This window comes from Plectropomus leopardus, chromosome 11 (assembly GCF_008729295.1).
Source record: "Plectropomus leopardus isolate mb chromosome 11, YSFRI_Pleo_2.0, whole genome shotgun sequence".
NCBI classification, from domain to species: Eukaryota; Metazoa; Chordata; class Actinopteri; order Perciformes; family Serranidae; genus Plectropomus; species Plectropomus leopardus.
Window position 1 is genome coordinate 17,877,971 of NC_056473.1, and position 21,877 is coordinate 17,899,847.

General features: G+C 40.1%; 2 protein-coding genes across 7 annotated transcripts; one reads left to right on the forward strand and one right to left on the reverse strand.

Annotated features, from left to right (window-relative positions):
• Positions 1–1,447: 1,447 nt before the first annotated feature.
• On the reverse strand, positions 1,448–10,631 carry tmem231 (transmembrane protein 231). Of its 6 annotated transcripts, none has more exons than XR_006106295.1 (8): positions 10,244–10,631; positions 9,987–10,153; positions 9,591–9,719; positions 8,475–8,618; positions 7,512–7,593; positions 7,183–7,288; positions 5,435–5,683; positions 1,448–2,700 (listed from the first exon to the last, which is right to left on the reverse strand). XR_006106295.1 is itself a non-coding variant. In XM_042495497.1 (7 exons), the coding sequence occupies exons 1-7, from the start codon at positions 10,380–10,382 to the stop codon at positions 5,521–5,523; spliced, it is 912 nt and encodes a 303-aa protein (XP_042351431.1). In that variant the 5' UTR covers positions 10,383–10,631; the 3' UTR covers positions 5,006–5,520. The 6 variants fall into 6 exon arrangements, 4 of the variants coding, with proteins under 4 accessions (XP_042351433.1, XP_042351432.1, XP_042351431.1 ...); XR_006106294.1 differs by having other exon boundaries at positions 1,448–2,715; XM_042495497.1 differs by lacking the exon at positions 1,448–2,700 and having other exon boundaries at positions 5,006–5,683; positions 9,987–10,135.
• Positions 10,632–11,441: 810 nt separating this feature from the next.
• gabarapl2 (GABA(A) receptor-associated protein like 2) lies at positions 11,442–21,672 on the forward strand. Its single transcript, XM_042495500.1, has 4 exons — positions 11,442–11,669; positions 14,001–14,056; positions 17,525–17,697; positions 21,465–21,672. Exons 1-4 carry the CDS (start codon positions 11,636–11,638, stop codon positions 21,577–21,579), a joined length of 378 nt encoding a protein of 125 aa, XP_042351434.1. The 5' UTR covers positions 11,442–11,635; the 3' UTR covers positions 21,580–21,672.
• Positions 21,673–21,877: the final 205 nt, after the last annotated feature.

The window sequence follows — 21,877 nt, forward strand, 5'->3', positions numbered from 1 at the left end:
GAGCTGGAAATGGCTTTAAACCTAAATAATAACGTAGTGACCAGCTTTTTTCAGTTATGCTACTAGCCAAGAGGTAGGTTGATATCAGTAAAGAAGATTTTCGTTCAAAGAAAGGATGTATTTTAGGAGTCCAATGATTTCTGTGTTCAGGCCTGTACTATTTATCTGAAGTGACATATTATGCAAATCTGGTTACAGTTGACAGGCATGATTGCTTAAACAAAGAAAACCTTTATGCTCTAATGTTTCTGCATGGAAATAAATAGATAATAACTGTTCAACATTCAAAATAGCATATAAAACTGAATTCTCTCGGGAGGCCAGGACCTATGCCATTATAACTTAAAAAGCAGACCCAGAAAAGTGTGCTGATGATGACCGCTCCTACTGCGAAGGTGTGTCAGGATACACCAAAAAGATCACCCAAGGTGATTCCGAAGGCTGTGAAAGTTTCACTCCATAATAAAGACAGAGTACTGGAGACCTATGCAGTACTAGACGATGGCTCGGAGAGAAGCATCATCTTCCCACATGCTGTGCAACGCCTGAACCTCCCCGCACAGCTTGAAACACTTACCCTTAGAACTGTTCACCACACCAAAATGTCATGCAGCTTCACGGTGCGCCAGTCGCCTTTTTCGTGTCTTCCCTGCCCAAACCTGAAGAGAAGTATCACATATGCCAGGCATTCACGGCTGACAACCTGGGACTATCAGAACATTCCTATCCTCTCCAACAGTGTAGCTGGGCCCAATAGGGGGACCCATCGAAGTCCAAACCCAGCTCCGCTGGTCATTTCAAAGTCCCACCAGTATCAACCAAGTTCCTGCATCCGAGCAGCAGTGCCTGTTCACAGTGACAGTCTCACCTACCTGTGAACTCTTCAAGAACGCTGAACGTCTTTGGCAGATTGATACACTGCCTTACACAAGCGAGAGGCAGGTGACCCGATCGAAGCAAGATCAGCAAGCCTTAAACCTGCTCCAGACGTCCACTGTCACGCTTTCATTCGACTGGAGCCAATTGTCTTGGCCCCTTCACAGTGAAGATTGGACGTCGAACAGAGAAACGTTAGGGCATTGTCTTCAAGTGCAGGACAACCCGTTGTGTATATCTAGACCTCATGGAGAGCCTCGACGCTGACGGCTTTCTGATGTCTCTACGGCCTTTCATCGCCAGAAGAGGCAAACCTTTCGAGCTCCTGTCCGATAACGGAACAATCTTCGTCGGTGGGGCCCGAGAGCTAGGTGAGGCCTTTGAGGCCATGGCTCCTCACTTGAAGGGACAGTTGGCAGAACACCAGATTAGGGCTGCACCTTACAATTATTAGGAAAATGGCAAATTTACTAACCAGAGTTATGAATGAAATTGTCGTCCACCCCAGAATCAATCAGTACCTGTGATTGGAGGGAATGAGTGGAACACTTTATAATGGTGGGCAGGGAAATGCGAGGGGGAGAGCTAGAGGAGGAGGAAGTTTGGCTCACAAGTGCGCACTCCTTTACCGATGAGCCTTTCCTTTTAGCAATGGCAGACAGTTAGCCAAGTAGTGTCAAGCTTGGCCACAGTAGATGCACAGGTTCTTGTCCAACCGATGTCGATGTTCCGCGGGGGTAAGCCAGGCACGACCTAACTGCATAGGTTCCTCCGGGACAGTGGGGGGCACTTGAAGCTGGGACGGAGGTTGAGTGGCACTAGGAGCTGTGGAAGGGGGATGTAGAGTGGGAAGTGAGGCAGATCTGCGGGATCTCCCAACTCTGTCTCTATTTCTTTCTCTGAGACAATTATCAATTCCAATGGCGAGAGAAATCAAATTTTCAAGTGATGTGGGCTCATCACGGGATGCCAATCCATCTTTTAATTCTTCAATTATAAGCCCCTGCGGAGCTCTGTAGGAAAATCCGCGAAAGAATGCAAAACCAGGGAACCCCTCTCCCACAATGCGGTAGCCCACCGAGCGGCTTTATCCTGTAACAAGTTCATCACATATGCTGCCTGAGATTTATCAGAAGGATAACTAGAGGGCTGTTGTTCAAAAACTAAAAAACACTGAAGCAAGATACGGCCACATGAACCCAAATCCCCAACACAGTTCAGGTGGAGGAACAAAGAGCTTTCTTGCAGGGTGGGGAAAGGGAGATGGTATAACCAAAGCAGGTGGGTTATTCACTGGGTTGGCTGCACTAGAAGCAGCTGAGTGGATGGATAGTTGGGCGAGCTGAGTGGTGATATTGGAGATGTGACCATTTAAATTTTGCAGGGTTTCCATAACTTCATGCATCATGTCATCATGGCGGCCAATAAGGGGTTCCTTGGCTTGAAAGGGTGTCCTTAATGGAGTCTGGATTCGCTGGGTCCATTCTTGGCCAGATTGTTCTGTTGCAGTACGGTGCACCGTGAACAAGAGGAGGACCGAAGAGCAAACACAGACAGGGCTTGAAAAATCAATTAAAAACGGTTTTAATGTTAATTGAGGGTTGAGGGAGGGAATGGGGGTCGGGGTAAGGGTTACAGGGACTGAGATGGTGGAGGAGGCTGGAATGACTGGAGGTATGGTGAAGCGCGTGAAGCGTGAGGGCTGGTAAGGCTGGAGGTAACGGTGGAGCTGGGGAAGCGTGGAGTGGTGGAGATCCAAGAGGGTGAGGGAGGCACGTGACTGAACACAAAGGTGTGGGGGCCGGGTGGCGAGGCGCTGGAGCTCTGGGAAGGTAAGCACTGGAAGCAAGCACAAAAAAAGGCACAATGAGCACATCTGAGTTGAAAAGTTTCGAGAAGCACAGGAAAATCTCATGAGAGACGGCCGATATACCACGGGTGAGGTTGAAAGACAATCTGGCGCTGAACAGGAGTGAAGCCGAGGTATATATGCTGCAGAGGGTTGATTGCTGATGAGGAGCAGGTGAGGAAGTGTGCAGTAAGCTCCAGCACCCGGAAGCCATGCCCAGCCTCTGAAACACAGCAGAAAAGAAGGAGACATGCCAGGCACCCATACAAAACAGTCACAAGCCCTCCAAAAAGAACACAAACCACCACAATATGATCCATATGATATTTGAGTAATGAATACAGTCCTTTATAACCTTAGTTATGTTATTATGCTGCATATTATGTATGGTGTTTGCTATACTGATTGTTATTTGTATTGCTATTACAGACCACAGCCAAATAAATTGCGTTTTCTTTGATCGAAACACCACTCTTTTACTACGCCTTGCCACTATAAACCAGCTAAATTCCTAGAGACGCCCTCTCTTCTTTTTAAGTAGGTAACTTTGTTATGGCTCTGAAATAAGATCAGATGATACTGCAGAAATGTGTGGTGATTAATGTATGTGTAAGAAATGAGTAAAATGGACCTGAGTTTAGCTCTCTTGGGCCTTGGTGAATGAACTGGAAGGGAGAGATATTGATCACAAGCTTCATCCCGAGAAAAATAACAACACTGAGAAAAGGATGCACCTGGTTCCTGTATAAACCAGACTCATATCCTGTCCCTGTGCTCTCTGCGGCCAAAGCCAAAGCTCTTTGGTCACCAGTAAGTGCCTGCTGGACGGAGAGAGAGGAGTGCCTCAGGGCACTGGTGTGGAATCAGTTTGAAACAGACAGTGAAGTGTAAAAAAAAAAAGACAAAGAAAAAAGACAGAGAAAAAAAGAATACAGTGCTCTGTGTCACTCACAACCTGTGTAAAAGTGTCTGTAATGGCTCTATTATGCAGATGTGGAGGACCCTAAACGCTGACCAATCAGAGCATACTGGACTTTTCAGGGTGGGGGGGCTTCAACAGACAGGCGCTTTAACTGTGCGTCTAAGACAGAGGGTGAATACAGGTGTGTTCATGCAGACAGTATATGAAGAATAAGTGCTTTTTTAACATTTTGTAAACATGTTCTTGTAGAAACCCCAAATACAAGCATGAATCTTAAAAACATAATAACATACAACCTTAAAATACTCAGTAGTACAACCTCCATGTGTAGCTGCACTTAGACAGTATCAGTCCACATGAGGATGGCTGCAATTTGGCTGTGTAAACGTTTTAACAGCAGATGAGAACTTTAGGTAGTGTAGCTGAGCTAACTGGGTGGGACTCTTACTAAACAGTCTGGTCCACCCTGAACTGGCGGACTCAGTGGCTTAAATGACCTAATGTAATGGTACAGGTCCAGAACTACACATAGCCTACACAGACAGAGAGAGAGAGAGAGAGAGACAACAAACTGATCATGGACACGATCAAATACTAACAAACATCTCCCGGGATGGTGAGTCAGAGCGTAAATGAAAACCATGACTCTTGTCTCTTTGGTACTGCAGATTATGCTCCCACTGAGAACAGTACAATTTCATGGGCAGTAAAAATTAAAAAATACATATCCATGTATATTCATGTTTCAGTACTCATTGTTGTCAACGACAGAAACACAATGTTGAGCTCATGTTATCAGGATGATTTTATCAGGCTAAAATGTAGCCTGTTCAAGGTGGAAATGTAGCCTCGCGCTCTGTATAAAACATACGATCGCGGAACGGGGGCAGATTTGTCCAACCTTTGAGACAGAGGAATTAACAGGTACAGGACAGGTGTGACGTTTTGACAGCGTGGTATGCTTGTGACCCACCACAGGAGCAGCTAGCAGCTAAAAAGCAGCTAATAGCTGTTAGCAGCTAACTCAGAGAAGAGCAACAGCACACATGAATGCCCGCATATTAGGAAAGTGAAATTTGGGAGAGCCACAAAACGGAGAAGGTAAATGATGGTTACTGTCATGTAATGCCATTGTTATTGTTTAGAAAAGGCTGGCGATGAATATGTTACATGCCACACTGTTGCTCAGGTGTATCCTGCTGTGGTATAGTGGAACCTTCATTAGTCACATATTAATATGCCTTAAAGGTTAAGACAGGACTGCGGACAGAAAAACTCCAAGGCCCATTCTTCTGCCTTTTTTGCTAGTACTGTGCAACAATAAGCATTCTTCTCATTATTAAAAGTAGTCAGAACATTTTTACTGCTGTTGCTTTCAAATGCAACTTTTCACTCCCCAAAAATACTTCAAAGATTACAGTAAATGAAAGCATTGGGGTAGAATCAGATTTAAAATGTGAAAATGTACAAATCATTTATTATTCATCACCTAAAGATATTTGCAATGCAAAAACGAAACAGCTCAACAACAAAGAATTGCTTTAGTTACTGTCACAAATTGTCATAAACATACAAATAATAACAATATAGAAAATGTATTAATATTTTCTAAAATAAAATCCATTGCTTAAAAGAGCAGCAGAAGAAGAAATGCATTTTCCAGGACAAGAACTCTTGCACTTCCTGTAGAGGAGGGCCTGCATAAAAACCTGTACAGAAAAAGGTAATTGCAAAACTGACCTAATGGCTATTCCCTAGATCTCAAACAGTCATTAATTAGGTCTTACATTTCAAAGAGTATCCGTGTTTGCGAGTCTGAAAAATGCAGCCTGGTGGTTCTTGTGTACCTGGAGGTCAAAGAGCAACCACTGCATCATGACTGGTGAGGTTTCCCCACTGGTATGGGTACGGTGGTGAGAACCTGGTTCTGAAAAACAAATCTCTGAATGCGTTCAAAGACCCAGAGGAAGATAAGCAGGACACTGACATATTGAATCCAGGCAAATTTGATGGTTTCCCAGAAGCCAGGACGATAGGTGGAAGGACATGGTTAAGGTAGAAATGCTGACGAAAACTTCATAGTACAAGCCAAACGTGTTTTGTTTACCACTGTATGTGGATGTAGTTCAATTTGTTTTGATGAAGAATTTCTTTTGAGGACAGTGAGGGACAACACAGAATGTATGAATAGCTTGCAAACAGGATTGTATATTGGCAAGGATCTGGCGATGCGATACGTATCATGATACCAGTGTAACGATTCAATATATTGCAAAACTTTAAGCGAGGGGATATAATGGGATTTTTAATAAAATCTTATCTTAGGAGCCAGCTGTGCACACTTTATAATGCTGCCTGTTTCATAAGCCCATGTTCTTTGTGTTTAAGCTAGCAATGTGTTGTTTTGTTAGTGTGAACAAGTCAAATGGCTCTCGATAGATTCTTTGCACGTAAATTAGTAATAAAATCTTGGGGTTTTTTATTTATACAGTATCACAAAACATAACAACGTGATACTCAAGTATATCGATTTTTTCTCACACCCCAAGTGTGTGGCTTAAAGGGTCTGTTCACCTCATTTAAAAAAACAAAAAACTTTTGTCATGCCGATCATTTTAATTTTATTAAATTATACTATTAGTTTTTCTGTTTTCTAAAAAAAGATGGATATATTATCAGTTTTTTTTTCCATTGAGAAACAAATGTTTGGCGTTATATGCAGTATAATATTCAGATTACCCTCTCAACAGTAAAATGTCCTGTAGGGATGAGTTTCATGTGCTGTTATTGATTTACAGTGTGTACACAGACAGACAGATGCTATCCTGACAATATAATATGCACCACATCATGACCTGTGGTAGAAAGATGTAGGAGTAGATATGATTAACACAGGTTAATCTAAATCTTGTACATGGATAAATCTAAATACAAATATTTAAGAAGAATATAGCTATAATAACACTGTTACATCCCTTATTTAAGCCCATACTTAGCTTTTATAAGCAGCATAGAATAGTATATAGTATATAAACATTTAATAATGGTTTATAACACACTATAATTTAGTTGTAGGTAGATTTGTCTTTATTTATGTATTTATCAGCATCAATAACCGCTCCTGTGAGCACCTAGAAGTGGAGACTGGTCTATAAACAAGTAATTAATGAACATTTCACTGGAATTGCACTGTAGGCAACAGTTTGGGTCCATGTTTACTTCCTGTCATTTAATCTCATTCATATATACCGGAAAAACTTTCAACAGGAAATACAAAGGGGCTTAAGTGCTTATGTTGTCAAGTTTCAAACAGTCTTTAGTAAAACATAGATTATAATTCTGAATAAATATTTTACATCAATAAAAACGTTATAACTTAGCTGTAAAAAGTCATTAGGACATTTTTGTGTGTTATAAACCACTAAATCAACATTTATATTACTCATAATAGGCACAAAATTGAGGGGTTAAAGTGAAGTGTCACTACAGAGTGTTTATTAAAAGAATACACATTCCTGCATTTCTTAAAGGATATCTAATGACCTCCAAAGGGTACCGGATTTCAGCATTAAGCTGAAAGGGAGAGCCTGCCGCTCGTCCCACAGTCCACACTGGCATGGGACAGGACAGTACTGTGGTCACTGAGGTGGAAAAGGAAAAAAACAGAGGAAGAGAAGTGAGGGTTGTAATATTTTACAATATCCACATTTTGCATAATATGCATAATGCAGTGCAAGTAATATGCAAGGCTTAAATCACACTCAAAGATGGTGGTTCAGCTTGAGTTGATTTTAGTTTTAGTCACACCCTTTACTCAGAAGTAATAAAAGCAAGCAAACAATGTAAGAGCCTTTGTCAACTTACAGTTTCTTTCCTGGTAGCTCCTAATTATGTTGTCAAGGTCATACGCGCTTGCAAAGGGGCTGGAGCCATCGATCACTGACACCTTTGCATCAGTAGAGAAAAAAAAAACATACAAATGTTGATCCTCTGTTCCAGTCACATCTCTCTGTATGTGGTAGCACTACATGTGGTTCTATGTTGCAATGAAATACTGAATTTTTTCCGTGATTGTTATGAGGGCTGAAATGAATGTGGGTAGGCGAATGCTGGGTTAAGAGAGGGATATATGCAATTTAAGTACAAGAGCGGTGTCAGGTCTGGATTGCTTTGACACAGAAAAAAAACGTAGAAATGTTCTCAGGGAGCGTTTTTTTTTTCTCATATTTCTCATATGATGTATATTTGCAACGGACATCAAAGATATCCACTGAAAGTCACACTGACATTAAAGATATGTGTATTGTGTATGCAGTGGTGGAACGTCACTAAGTAATAATACTTTGTGTCATTACTTAATTATATTATTTATTTTATTATTATTTTTGCTAATTAAGTGAACAGCAGATAATTTAAGACTTTTTCACAAGTAATATTCTAATAGGTGACTTCAACATCTACCAAAGGCATTTCTGGTAAGATATCTGTGCTTTCAGGTATTTCATTCACCACTGACTGTGCATGTGTGACCAGCATGCCTTTGCAAAATCACAAAGTGCAGTGTGTGTTTGGTAAGATTTTCCTCTTCCTTCCTAAAACATATCCTGTTCGGAAGCTGATTTAGCAGCTTGACCTGCATTCAGAAACACTCTGTCTCTGTCAGTACAACAAGCAACACTCAATCTGACAATCAGTGTCAGAATATATTTCCATGTCATTCATGGGTGGCCCAGTCTGCTCTACTTTGATAGACTACATCTTAATGTGAAAGGGAAAAGGAGAAAACAGGTGGCCAGAGAGAAAGACAATAAGTCTGTGTGCTCTCACATTGTAGATGTTGTACAGTCCCCGGTGAGGCAGCGGTGTCCTCTGCTGTAGCTTCAGGTCTCCGCTGATGAACACCTTAGCTCCAGGGACAGAGGAAGAGTGCTGTACATAAGCCAGGCTCTGCATCACCACTGTGGACATGCGCTGGGAAAACAAAGGAGGAATATGCTTTTGTTGGTGAACTGACTAAAACTAGTCTGCATAAACCTGGTGTCATACTGTAGTTAGCAGGCTGTGCTGCCATGGTGGTATACACACAGAAAGCGATCTGTTGCTTTACAAAGGTGATAGTTAATTTATCAATGTGTTATATTCGATAGACATAATTTTCTGAATAGTAAAACGGCTGTTTATCAGTGTGTTATATTCGATAGACATCAATTACTGTAAAACAGCTCATAATGGAGCCATAAACATGCAGTTATTCCCTTTATAGCAGGAAGAATGAAAGAGATAATGGCACTGGCTCCAGTTCACACTGATATATAAAGTATATAAGTGTTCATAAAAAGAAGTGTTATTTGCCTCTAGCACTATGCATATGAGGATACAACATATTTGTCTCTGAACTTAAAATTTACACTAATTGAGTATGAAAATAGAATAATGTGAACTGTAATAAAACATTTGACCAGGATGGCCAAAAATTATATGACAAGAAAAAAAAAATTTAGGGAGAAAAATAATTTACAAAGACTAATTCAGAAAAAAAAACATTTTTTGGTAACAGTTGTGAGGTGGAGCACCAGCAATTCCCACTAATGTTTGATCAGATTGAGGTCTGGAGACTTTGGAAGTCAGGTCGATGCCTTGAGCTCTTTGTCACATCCCTTAAACCATTCCTGAGCAGTAGTTGTATGGTTAATTTCCAGCTAAAGGGTCAATGCCATCTGGGAGTGACGTTGCCATCAGGAAGCGCACCTGGTCTGCAACAGTGTTTGGGTGGGTGGTACGTGTCAAGTGGCATCCACATGAATGCCAGGACCCAAGGTTTCCCAGCAGAACATTGCGTGATAACGAAATGATCAATGTTTTTCACTTCACCAGTCAGTGCCTTAAACGTTTGGCTAATCGATGTATACATATGTCTCACAGGTACTTCGGTGGAATACATACAAATAGCTTGTAGCTGAAGGTGAGCAGCAGTTGGACACTGTACACCTGTTCGTCAGGTTTTAGAGGTAGCTGCAGCTGAAAAATCAGGAGGTCCATCTTCCCATCCTGGTTCTGGTCCTCTTCTCTTACCTGTAGAATGTGTTCACCAACACAGTTAAAAGAAAACACATAGTAGTTAGTAATTTGCTCATCTGATAACTGATTTCTTAAACACACTGTACTCAGTGGTGTAATGGAACAAAGTAACACTTTGTTACAATATTGTATTGAAAGTACAGTATTAAAACAGAAATATGTAATGAGGTCATTATGTAAACACGGGCAAACCCAAGCAGGCACAACAGGACAGGGGACATTGCTGTACAGTTAAGAGAACTGCGGTGAATCTGTTCTTACAGCGACAGCAGGGATCCGGAGGTTTGTCCCCAGCATGTTGTTGAGATGGGGGAAAGTGCTCCAGGCGACGTAGTCTCCCTGAGTACTGGTTGCTGCCACCAGCAAAGACTGGTACTGGAACCTCACAATCGGCTGTTCCTCATAAGTACCTCTTTTTATCCAAAAACCTAGAATAACATGATACTCAGCAATAGTGAGTGGTCACAGAAGCAGTGGTCTAACAGTTTAGCAAGCATTAGTGTCGATATCACACTTACCTTGGCTCCTGTAGGCAACGAGCAGGGGTGGGATGTAGGTAAGGCACAAAACAGCAACCAGAAACAGAGTAGCTTTCGTGCAAATACTCGTTTTGTACCGAATTAAAGCCGGGTGAGAGTAGACTTCATAGAAAGCCATATGAAATGATATAAATAGCGTTCACTGGTGTTAAATTAGCCCACTAGCTAGCTAAAGTTTGTTAATGCTCCCGGAGGGGATACGCCCGAATAACTACCCAGAGTAAACGCTCACATACAACAAACTGGCAAACAAACGGAAAACAACCCTCGCTGAGTAAAAGAGAGCGTATTTTTGGTAAAACGTAGCGTATAAACATGCTATTTACATTAGCCCCGTAGCTAGTGTAGCACCACGCAACGCGCCATGTTAGCTTAGCGTCACGGTTACCATGGCTGCAGTGGAAGCCCTCGTGCTGCATTCAAGAAACCTCATGACAGTAAGACGAAGAGGAACAACTATTCTGATGTAGTTTCCACGCACGGTTACCCCACACCCTGTCCGCCTAAATTTGTAATATTTGTGGTGTTTTTAGTCGTGTGTGTGTGTGTGTGTGTGTGTGTGTGTGTGTGTGTGTGTGTGTTAAACTGAACAATATTTAAGCTGCATTTGAAGTAATTATCCAGAAAATTCCACAATTTGACTCCATACTCTAATGTCCTGTACTCAGCATCTTTTCATGTTTTAATTTATTCACTTGTACATCTACCTCTTATCCGTCTATTTTATCTGCTTATCTTTGTTTTATCCCCACTGATGTGATGTCGTCTTTTTTATATTTTTTCTTTTTATTACTATTATTTTCCTCGTATTTTATTGCACTTATTCTTATACTCTCTAAACCTTTAATCATTGAGTACTTAAACTGCATTTCAAGATCCGCCTGTTTTATCACTGTTATTCGTTTTATTTGCTTTATTCCTGTAGATCTTATGCATGCGCATTTTGTTCTTGCTTTTTTATTTGACTGTTCTAGACCTTTCTCTGTTTGGCATGTTTGTTGATGTTTTTTTTTATTATACTCTGAGTACGTGCCTTTGATTTGTTTGTTAAATAACTGCTTTTAAATGTGCTATTTACACAGAAGTATCATAATTTCATTTAAAAAAAAATGTATTATTATTTTTTATTATTTTTTGAGGGCTCAATTGACGGACCGATTATTTCCAAGAGCACCTGAAGGCAGCATCATCACCACCTCCCCTGTCAGACAGTGACGTAACCTCCCAGCTAACATTAGACGGACAGTGGGGGAAGCTCCGGGCAGCGTTTTGTTTTGATCGCTTTTGTCTAGATTTTTGGACATTACGCCGACATTTTGAAGCCCGCCTTTCGACTCTACCATCACGCCTCAGTGCGGGGATCCAGCAAAGATGAAATGGATGTTTAAAGAGGACCATTCCCTCGGTAAAGGGGTTTGGGTTGTTATGAAACAAGAGATGCTCTTGTCATGTCATGCGCCCTCGTTTCTGTTTTGCCATATCATTGCACACAGGTGCAGAGATGCATGATGGTCACAGCACCCCGCAGATGACTGATCTATAATGGCTAACGGTGCATGACTAGTGACAAATTCTAGCATGTTATTCCTGCAAGGCAAATGACCGCTGAACATCGGGTTCACCTTTAACTGCTGATACATCATGTTAGTCAGCTGTTTATTTCCCTGAAATGTGTCTTTCTTTTGCACGGAGGCCATTTAAACATCTGAGAATTTAATGTCGCCTTGCTTTTTAGTTGAAATGGCTTAGTGTAGTAGTCAATTCTGCCAAAATATTCCACCAATAAGCACGTTTCCGTCATTAGTTACTTCATGCATTGCTTCTCACTGCTTGGTACCCTCATTTATAAAAAGCCAGCGAAAAAAAAGACATTTCTTTTTCTTTTTTTTTTTAAATGTAGTGGCTGTGTACTTCATGAATGGTGAATTTAATATGATTTCCTTTATATTTGCTCCATTTTTAAAAACACGTTTCACTAACATGACCATGTTAAAGGTCCCATATTATGCTTATTTTTAGGTTTATACATATATTTTCGTTTTCTATGAAAATATGTTTACATTTTTTAATGTACAAAAAACACAAAATTTTTCTAATACAGTCTTCCTGAGTATATCTGTATTCACCTTTTTTCTGAAATGCTCCATTTTTCACATATACTGTAAAAAAACCTCTTTTTATAGAGGGTGCATTTGTAAATCTAATCTAATGCTCCTGACTAAAATGAGAGCGATGTTCTTAGAAACAGAGCGCTCTATTTTTACATGATTTACCAGTACATTTACACAATTTTAGAAAAAGTGGAATTAGTAATAGTGTTAGTCTGACTAAAACTGGCCTTTTAAATTACATGTAAATATGTTAGTCTGACTGAAATCATACCAAGTTGAATTTCTCAGAGATGGACTTATATACCTAGATAATGCGGTTGGGGGTCGATATACTCTTCGATGTGAACCCCTCAACTGGACCTGAACTGGCTGAGGCGTTCTGCGCATGCTCCACATTCCCCTGCGTTGGGCTTTGACTTGGATATTGAACAGCATAAATTCATAGAAGAAAGCTGGGGGATAGAATTGATCTCAGTTGTACACAAAGTAAAGCGTAGAGTACATACGAAATGTACAGCACTGAAAAGTTATCCATATTTTCATCATTCAATATGTAACCTGTTTGCCGCTTGCTAACTTGGTGGCATGTGATGTAATAGGTCAATTCGGAGAAGGTCCAATATCAACTTACTGAAAATGGGAATATCACCACCTACTGTTGCGGAGTCAGAGAATACTTATGCTTGTATACTGGGACAAAGACAGTAGTCCAGTTAAATGGCATAAACAAGCTATAAGTGTAGTACTTTTCATGTAAATGTACTGAGTATTTCTGAATACACCCATAGTAACCTATAGTTGTGACATCACAAATTCCTGAAAAATCTGACAGCTCATTTAAAGGCACAGTTTATGAATACTTCGTGCTGTGTGCATTCTCTGTGGACTGAGCGTTTAAATACTTTAACAGTATTTGTATGGCTCCTATACCTACCTTATATTACACAAGACATTAAAACCTGACTTTTTATAATATGGGATCTTTAAGGTGTCGGGGGCGAATATTAATTTACCAGAATTTCTCTCCACACTCAGATAGTTGGGTGTGGCTGTATTACAGCTCCACAGGTGAAATTTCTTAGCTCCTCAGCTCCTTTAAGCTTCTGTGTTCATATTCTCTTTGGATAACCTCGACCCTTCTTTTTAAAGAAACACTGCTGAGATGTTTCCAAAAGTAGGCCTCTTATCTGGGCTAATGAAAGTGTGCAAAGCGTTGAACTTAAATGGATCGCTCATCACCTCACCCTTCCCTCTCTGGCCTCTGTTCAGTGTCTGCCTGCTGCATCTGCCTACAAAGCATCCTGAAAGTATATGCACTGTCACTCTGACAATATTAAGGACTAAGATGATGACTATTTTTGAGATTTAACACTTAAACTAAACAGACATGCTATTTTATTGGGCTTACTGTGAGCAAGAATGAAGGAAGTCACTCTTGAGGTATTGTTGCATCCTGCTCAGACCACCCACTCCTCTGTCTGTGCAGGCCGCTGCCAGCTTTTATGCTGTGTTAGATCTTGCATATGGAGCACTATGGGCTCGGCTGTATTTGGCATGAGGCTCCCAAGAGGCCTCACTCATCCCTTTAATCCTGACTTCCTGTTTGTTTCCTGTCTCTCCTTCAGAGCACCGATGTGTGGAGTCAGCCAAAATACGCAACAAATATCCTGACAGAGTACCGGTGAGTAAGGAGGGGGAGGAGGTGTTTTCGGTGGTGGGATGGGGGTCAAGGGTACAGATAGAGTGAGTGACAGACAGTCGTGAGATAAGGAGTGAGTGACGGGGTGAGTGAGTGACAGTTATCGGTGAGAAAGAAGAGTGTGGGTGAGTGGATTAAGAGAGCAGCTCAGAGAACCAAAGTTACAGCTGTGACCCCAGCGAAAAGTCATACACATATTTCAAATGTCCCTCTTGCCGTTTCCCATTAGGTAGCTTCAAAGTTAGTAAAAACATTTTCTATTTTTCATTCAAACACCAAACAAGATAGGTCCTTGGGATGGACGATGTATCGACTATCTAGTAACCTGGAATATTATTTCATGTGCAATATGGCAAATAACCATTTCGTCATATCAATATCCTCCTCAGGCATCTTAGTAATTTATTATTGCATTAAAAACAGGCCGTGCTTATATGCAGGAGACTCGCTCACACATAAACTGATACACCACACCCACCAGTTTAACGTCAATATTGAGTTCACATCAATTTAAAATGGAGGAAAATCCCAGAGTGGTTCTGTAGTATAGAGGTGGTTCAATTTCAGGGGAGCAGATATGACACAGACGACCATACGCATATAAAATATGCCATGAAACAATAGCTGCTAAAGCTGCACTACAAACCTGATCAGACCACATTTCCAAAGTCCAATCTGACTTAATAAGAGTACAACAATTCAGGATGCCTCACAGACAATTTAAGGATATTCTAACGCCCTCTAAAATGTCATTTCAGTAATTAACATATGCAACAAAAGCACGGCGTGCTTACATACCGAAGACTCCCTCACATGCACACTCTTCAGACTCAACAACCATGGATGCCAGTTTAACGTCGGCCACTGATTTCATATCAGTTCAAAATGGACGAAGATCCCGAATAGGTCTATCATATAGAGGTGGTTCAGTTTCAAGGGAGCAGAGGGGGAACAGATTTCCACCCTCAAAATATGCCATGAAATGGTTGCTAGGGAGCAGCACCACAACATACTTCCAACCTTGCAGTCAAGTCAACCTGGACTTAAATATGGCAAAACTGGCCCCCAGGTTGCTATGATGGATCTCACTGTTCTGCCTTACTGTGCTGTGATTGGCTAGAAGTTTTCATCTACATGTTGAGATTGGAGACTTTTGGGGTTTACGGCAAAGAGGTCATAGTTGAGGCAAGTGCTAGCCAGTTACAGCACAGCAGGGTCCGATCCAAAGTAACACTCCCCCATGTCGTTTTGTGGTACATGCATGTACTAGATATTAAGGTATAGGCAACTGATAGGCAGTTTTACTTTTGTTCAATAAGTCAGTCATTTGGTCCATCAATATCAGATTCTGTCTTTCTTATGTATTTAAATCTCCTATGTAATGTGTCTTTGAGGGCTCTGAAAAGCGCTATATAATTCTGATGTGTTATTATTAGTAGTAGTAGAAGTAGCATTTTTAGTATTATTAACAATAATAATAAGAACTATAAACAGCAAACTGCATTTCAGAGGAAAACTGAATTTCAATTTTGTGAATAAAAAGTCAAACTTAACTACAAAGAATACATTTCCAAAGTTCACTATGAGTTCAGACAATACGCCACCTCTGACATTTTGATATGGAATTTCAAAATTAAAGTGCTCTAAAATGTCACCTACAACATGTTTTCCCTCTAAATTAAGACAAGCAGAATGATCACATTGGTATGATCATGTGCCTCAAAGGGTTAAATCAAACAGTTATTTTATAGAACATATGAAAATACTAAGATATACTGTATATTGTGTATCATGGAATTAAAAAAAATATGGAGATATTACTTGAAAGCCATATGGCCCAGCCCTGTAAATAAAAAAAAAATCATAACTAATGTATCAGATATTAGCAGCTTTCGTATAAAGTCTAAAGAAATGGCGTTTGAAACTCATGTCTGCTCGCTGCTGTTGATGTGTGACTGATGTTACGCTATATGTAGACTTCAACTTATCTCACAGGGGCACACCCACTTCTGAAAAGCCCATTACAGGTACATTTGTGATATTGGGCTATATAAATAAAACCTACTTGACCCGAAGAGCCTGTGAGATAACCTTTCCCACGCTGGCAGGAAGTGATTAGAGCATCTCTGAAGACTGACACCTCAGATCAGACTGAGCACAAAGGGACGCTGGTGTGAGGTGTTTAACTGGCTGGTGTGTGAGGAAACAGAAACCCAGCGCCTTTTGTGTGATGATAATGCCTGTTAAACTCAGTCCCTTTAACTAATTCTTGCATTCTGCACCTGCTGATTGGGAGGAACAGGACATAAACTAAAGGTTCCTCCTGTTGAACAGAGTCATCAAGTTTTGCTTTCAATGCTTTAAAGTTGCACAAGTCAGTATTACTATATGAGAAATGGATCAAATGTGTAATATTAAAGGGGTCACCCATAGTGACAAGCCCACAGAATTATCACTGAAGTCCGTAGTTTTCCTCACTTAATAAAGACTTTTAGCATCTTTCCGCTAAAGGTTTTTGTTTTGATTCATTACCAGCGCTCTCATCAACACTGAAATGCTCTTACAAACCCACACACATGTTGAGCAGATGTTCAGCTTGTTGGGGCAGACATTTGCCACCATGTGACCTAATAAATGATGAGTGTTCCTGACATTTTGTAAAGGACTGCACATAAATACGTGATTGTCAACACTATCTGGAGACATATGTCACTAATTTTATTAGCTAGAGCGACCAATTGCAGACATGTTTAATAAAATCTTCTTACTTTTGCACAGAAGACTGTTGTTGGTGTCCTGTGTGAAACCAAAAGTCAGTATAGTTATTGTAAGAATGAAGTAGTGTGCTTGTATGTGTACAATAATACGTTAGTAGCTTATGTCACGTGGCATTAATTTACGTTAATAACAAACTGGCTTATAGTAAGCCAAATCATGTTTGCTTTTTTAACTTAAACTTGTACGAAAGTTGCCTAAAACTAAGGAAGTAAGCCTAAAATATATATAACTTAATTTTTCCTCTATCTTTGTTTAAAAGAAACTGTATGCATTTACGAATGAAAACTAAATTTTTCTTGTGAAAGTAGAAGTTTACTTTTAGACACAATGCATTTAACAAGCATAAATTTGCACAGCGTCCCTGAATGTCTGAAAGTGACGCTGCAGTACTGTCATAGTTTGACACGTAAGGCCACTGATCAAACATCATTACTTGACAAGATGGGAGTCAGAATACGTTATCCAGACACAACTGTAGCCCTGACAAGGTTTGCCTGTACTTCATCGGACTCAACCTCTGAAGGCCGAAAAGGTTCTGCTGCAGCAGTGAACTCCAAAGATCAACCAACATCAACAAAACTGTCAATCTGTATATTACAGCGTATTAAACATACCGCCCATGCCCTACCACACATTGTTAAAAGTCTATTTTTCTGTTAATATGTGCTCCAGGTGATAGTGGAGAAGGTTTCTGGCTCTCAGATAGTGGACATTGATAAGAGGAAGTACCTGGTGCCCTCTGACATCACAGTGGCCCAGTTCATGTGGATCATCAGGAAACGCATCCAGCTGCCTTCAGAGAAAGCCATCTTCCTCTTTGTCGACAAAACTGTCCCCCAATCCAGGTGAGAGGAACACCACATTCTGTAGCTGTGATAGTGGAAGGAAGGAAGACAGTCAAACGTTAGAGACAGACCTGTTTCCTGTTGCGTATCATCAATCTAAATCATTTGTGACATGAACCACTGATGCAGCTCTCTCCCTCTAAGTACACAGAGGGTACACAATGTAAAATGCAGTGTAGAGACTGCAATTGCAGATATGTACCAGTACCTACGTACACTCAATTGCCATTTATTAGGTACAGTCTAGTGAAAGAGTCCTGCGATAAATCGTCCCGTCATGAAGGTTCAAATGTTCAGTTTTTGTGTTGTTTATTGCATTTTGCCTACCCTCTTTATATCACTGAGGATAGACAAACTATTAGAGATACCTCTCAGTATGAAAGCCTCACAAAGTACATCCTCCTCGAAAATCCAAATCGGTTGTGCCACTGTAAATACTGTGGTGCTATGGCCTTCTTAAAGCGATATGCCGGGAAAGCTAGTTTGATTTTCCCCATTCATATGTGCACTCTGTGTAACGTGTTAAATATACATCTGGGTTAGTAAAGAGCACATACATATGAGCTCTTGGTGTGTGTGAAATCCATCTCCCTGTGAAAGAGGATGAGGCCACACCTGCGCTCTCAGTATACACAAAAACCCTCCATTTTGCTGTTTACCCTCATTAGCTATTGACATGCTGATGTGATGCATACACATGCAGTTTATCTGGAGAATCTGACCTGCTTCCCAGACTTTGTATTGCATTGATAAAGATCTTGTGAAAACTGGCTTACGTTTAGCATAATACAGTGCCCTACCCCAACCCTTAAAGAGTAACTGCACACACTCGAATAATCTGGCCTTCTTGTAGCATGATACTCAGGGGCAGGGACACTCAACTTTCTTTGAGTCTTTGAGTACTCCTGGATCAGACCATTTCTATGCACACTGGGTAAAATTAAACCAACAGTTAAACTAACAACAGTCATTTACATCAGTCTTTCTATGAACGGCCTTTAACATCTACAATAACTATACACTCACAATTCAGGTTAGAGTTAATTTTACTAAGGCTGATAAGGAATTAAATTCAAAAAGAAAACCCTCTGCTACCTCCTACTTCTTTGAAACAGTGTGAAACAGGCTTTCAGGTATGTTTCTTCCTGTTTGATGGTGTGTCAGAGGTTCACCCATTCAGCAGTGACGTGTATATAAACAAGAGTTCAGTAGAACTTTACTTACTATACTCACGTTTTTTTTTTACATTTCAAACTCGTGGGTTCATGAGAGCAGCATCCTTCACCAGGAATTAGACCTCAACAAAGAAAACAATGATCAGAAACAACAGCAAACGAGAAACAACAAAACAAATAGTAGAATGAAAATATACTGTATGAAGCAAATGTATTAATAAACCAAATTAGATCCTATGTTTAGATGATAAACACACGTTAAATAACCAGAACAAATGATACAGCTGAGCTAATAAATAAAGTTAAGGGACTGATGCAGCCGTCAGGAGCCACAGTGAGCTTTCAGGTGAAGACAGGCTATACAACTCCAACACGTCAGCAGGGGAACAAACTGTGACCCATTTTTGACTTCTTCGTTAAAATAATGTAACTTTGTTTGGCTGCAAACAGACTGCCTGTATTGTAGTATTAAACCACACTCGTTGTTACCATATCATAACTACATGTTGACAAAACAAACAAAAACAACTAAAATATTGAGGGTTACAAGTTGAAGTCCTTTAATTATTACAACATAGTTTTTGAAAGTAACATTACAATTTTTGTGCTGATGATAAAATATGATGCAAATTCAATTCAGTTGACATTTATCCTCAGCACCAAATAGTTGTGATCACCTTCTCATTTCATACATTGCTGCCTGAGATTAAAAGTCATGCCGTAACCACTGAGCAAAGTGATCTCACATTCTTCTAAACAGCATTGTGTGGTAATAGGATACACCTGGACTGAAAATTATCGAGGCAGACACTCCCACAGATGAGTCAACAGAGGAGTCTGGATGAAAAGGAGCTGAAAGGAAATACTACAGCCACCACTTCCTTATTCCACATATTCATCTCTGTTTGATATTAACACAAGAACTCTGTTATGTCTCACGTAAATTGTAACAAAAGAAGTGCTGTGTTCATCAGAAATCCCTTAAAGTATTCCAGGTGCCGACTCAAAAATTACAAAAGTAAAAAGAAGTCGTCAGCAGTCACCGATAATCACCACTTCTTTTTACTCACCTAAATTGTATTAATTGTGTAATGTAAATTACATCTGACATTGGTCAGACAGCAACAGAGAGTAATTCCCAAAATGCTGTGCTCTGTTTAAATGTCATAATTGATTTATTGAGTGAGATCCACCTCTGACTGAAAGTACAAATATGAAGGCAGATGCACTCCAACTCTACAGCACTGCTGCTAAAAGCAAGATCACTAAGTCATCTTAAAATCTGAAACATCCTCTAATCTGGATCAGTGACGAGTACAAAATAAGACTTTGGAATATGCTTTTCCTACAACAGACATTTTGGCTTGTCATGGTTGGAAAAGCAGAGGTTTTGCTAAAAACAGTGATGATGGCTTTGCTCTGAAGTCTAGGCTGTGCGATTTGTGACGTAGTGCCTGCACGGGTTATTGCAACTTCCAGGTTCATCGTGTCACACAAACTAGGCCTTTTGTTTTAGTGTCTACAGTGTTTGTATGCCTGTAGGCTGGCTACAGCTGAGTCAGCGGTATTTTGTCAGTCCGTCTGTCCCATTCTCGTGAATGTGATATCCCAGGAGGAAATTTCCTAAAATTCCTATTTCTGAAACTTTCTTCTCAGCAATGAACTGATTCGATTTTGACGGTCAAAGGTCACCATGACCTCACAAAAAGTGTTTTTGTCCATAACTCACAAATTTCTTTGCTAATTATGACAACATTTTTGCACAAATGTCTAATAGGATAAAATGATGAAGTGATGACATTTTATATTCAAAAGATCAACTTAACTGTGACATCATAATGTTCTGCAAAAATGCTTTTCTGATCATCATTTAATGCCAGTTCTCAGGAACAAATGGGGAGACATTTGGTCAGACACTTTTTTTTAAAGCAGAACAAACAGACTTAGAAACAGTTTATTTCCCTGTGCCCATAGCATGAGTTTTGAGCCATAATTCAGCAGTATATAAGCAGCAGTTAATTAATAATAAGCTGACACTGCTGGCAGTGTTTGGAGCTGAATTAAAGACCTTTGCACTTTGGATGGGAGCCTCTCGTAAAAGGACGTTTTTGGCAACAATACAAGATGATGTAAAATTTGGCAGCATGTTTGCTCCATTTAAATTTGCACAATTTACTTAAAACGGATGAGTTTAGAAAAACAATTTCATGATTCCTCAAAAACAAAAATGAGCGCTTTAAAAAGTACTTGAAAGTACATGAATTTGACTCGCCCCTGTATGTACGAACCTGATTATACGAGTTTGGACAGACACGCATGTAAACTGCAACTTGAAGAACTGCAAGGTGGTAATTCTATTTGAATTTGGAAAGCATTTTTCTAAACATTTGTGCATTTTCTTTACTTTCTCTAATTGTTCTTTCCTGAGGAATCACAGTGGGTTTTAACATAGAAGACAGATTTTAAAATTATGTTTATCGGCAAAAATAACCACTATAGAAGGCGTGCAAACCTATACAGGAGATGTAAATATAATCGATGCTGCTTGTCTGTTTGTGATCTAATAAGCGTCTGGTTTTTGCTGTGTTGCAGTCTGACTATGGGCCAGCTGTACGACAAGGAGAAGGACGAGGACGGCTTTCTGTATGTGGCCTACAGCGGAGAAAACACCTTTGGTTACAAGGCCTTTTATACAACACGGGGTTAACACTTAATAACCGGTCTCTCTCTCGCTCTCTCACACACACACACACACACACACAATACACTGACACACTGACACAATAGAGCCTAACATATACTGGTGAAAAATGTTTCAAACATTTGCCTTTTCTTGAGTTAATGCACCTACACACTTGGCACAGTTATTTACGGTCAATTTTTGATACTAGAAAATACACGTTTATGGTGAAAACTAACTACACTAAAATGCTATGATAAACAAACTCATTAGTGTCAAGAAACACTTGACTTTAATGGTCCTTTGTCATGGTTGCTGTTTAAAG

Bases quoted from the DNA above. Each gene is read 5' to 3' on its own strand.
- tmem231 (XM_042495495.1), bottom strand. From the start codon at position 10,382: ATGGCTTTCTATGAAGTCTACTCTCACCCGGCTTTAATTCGGTACAAA. The intron at 8,619-9,590 runs GTATGTATTCCA...TTGTTTTCCCAG, and splicing joins CCTTCAGCTACAAGCTATTT to CGCATGTCCACAGTGGTGAT. The intron at 7,289-7,511 runs GTAAGTTGACAA...TTTCCACCTCAG, and splicing joins GAGCTACCAGGAAAGAAACT to TGACCACAGTACTGTCCTGT.
- gabarapl2 (XM_042495500.1), top strand. From the start codon at position 11,636: ATGAAATGGATGTTTAAAGAGGACCATTCCCTCG. The intron at 14,057-17,524 runs GTGAGTAAGGAG...TATGTGCTCCAG, and splicing joins AATATCCTGACAGAGTACCG to GTGATAGTGGAGAAGGTTTC. The intron at 17,698-21,464 runs GTGAGAGGAACA...GCTGTGTTGCAG, and splicing joins AAAACTGTCCCCCAATCCAG to TCTGACTATGGGCCAGCTGT.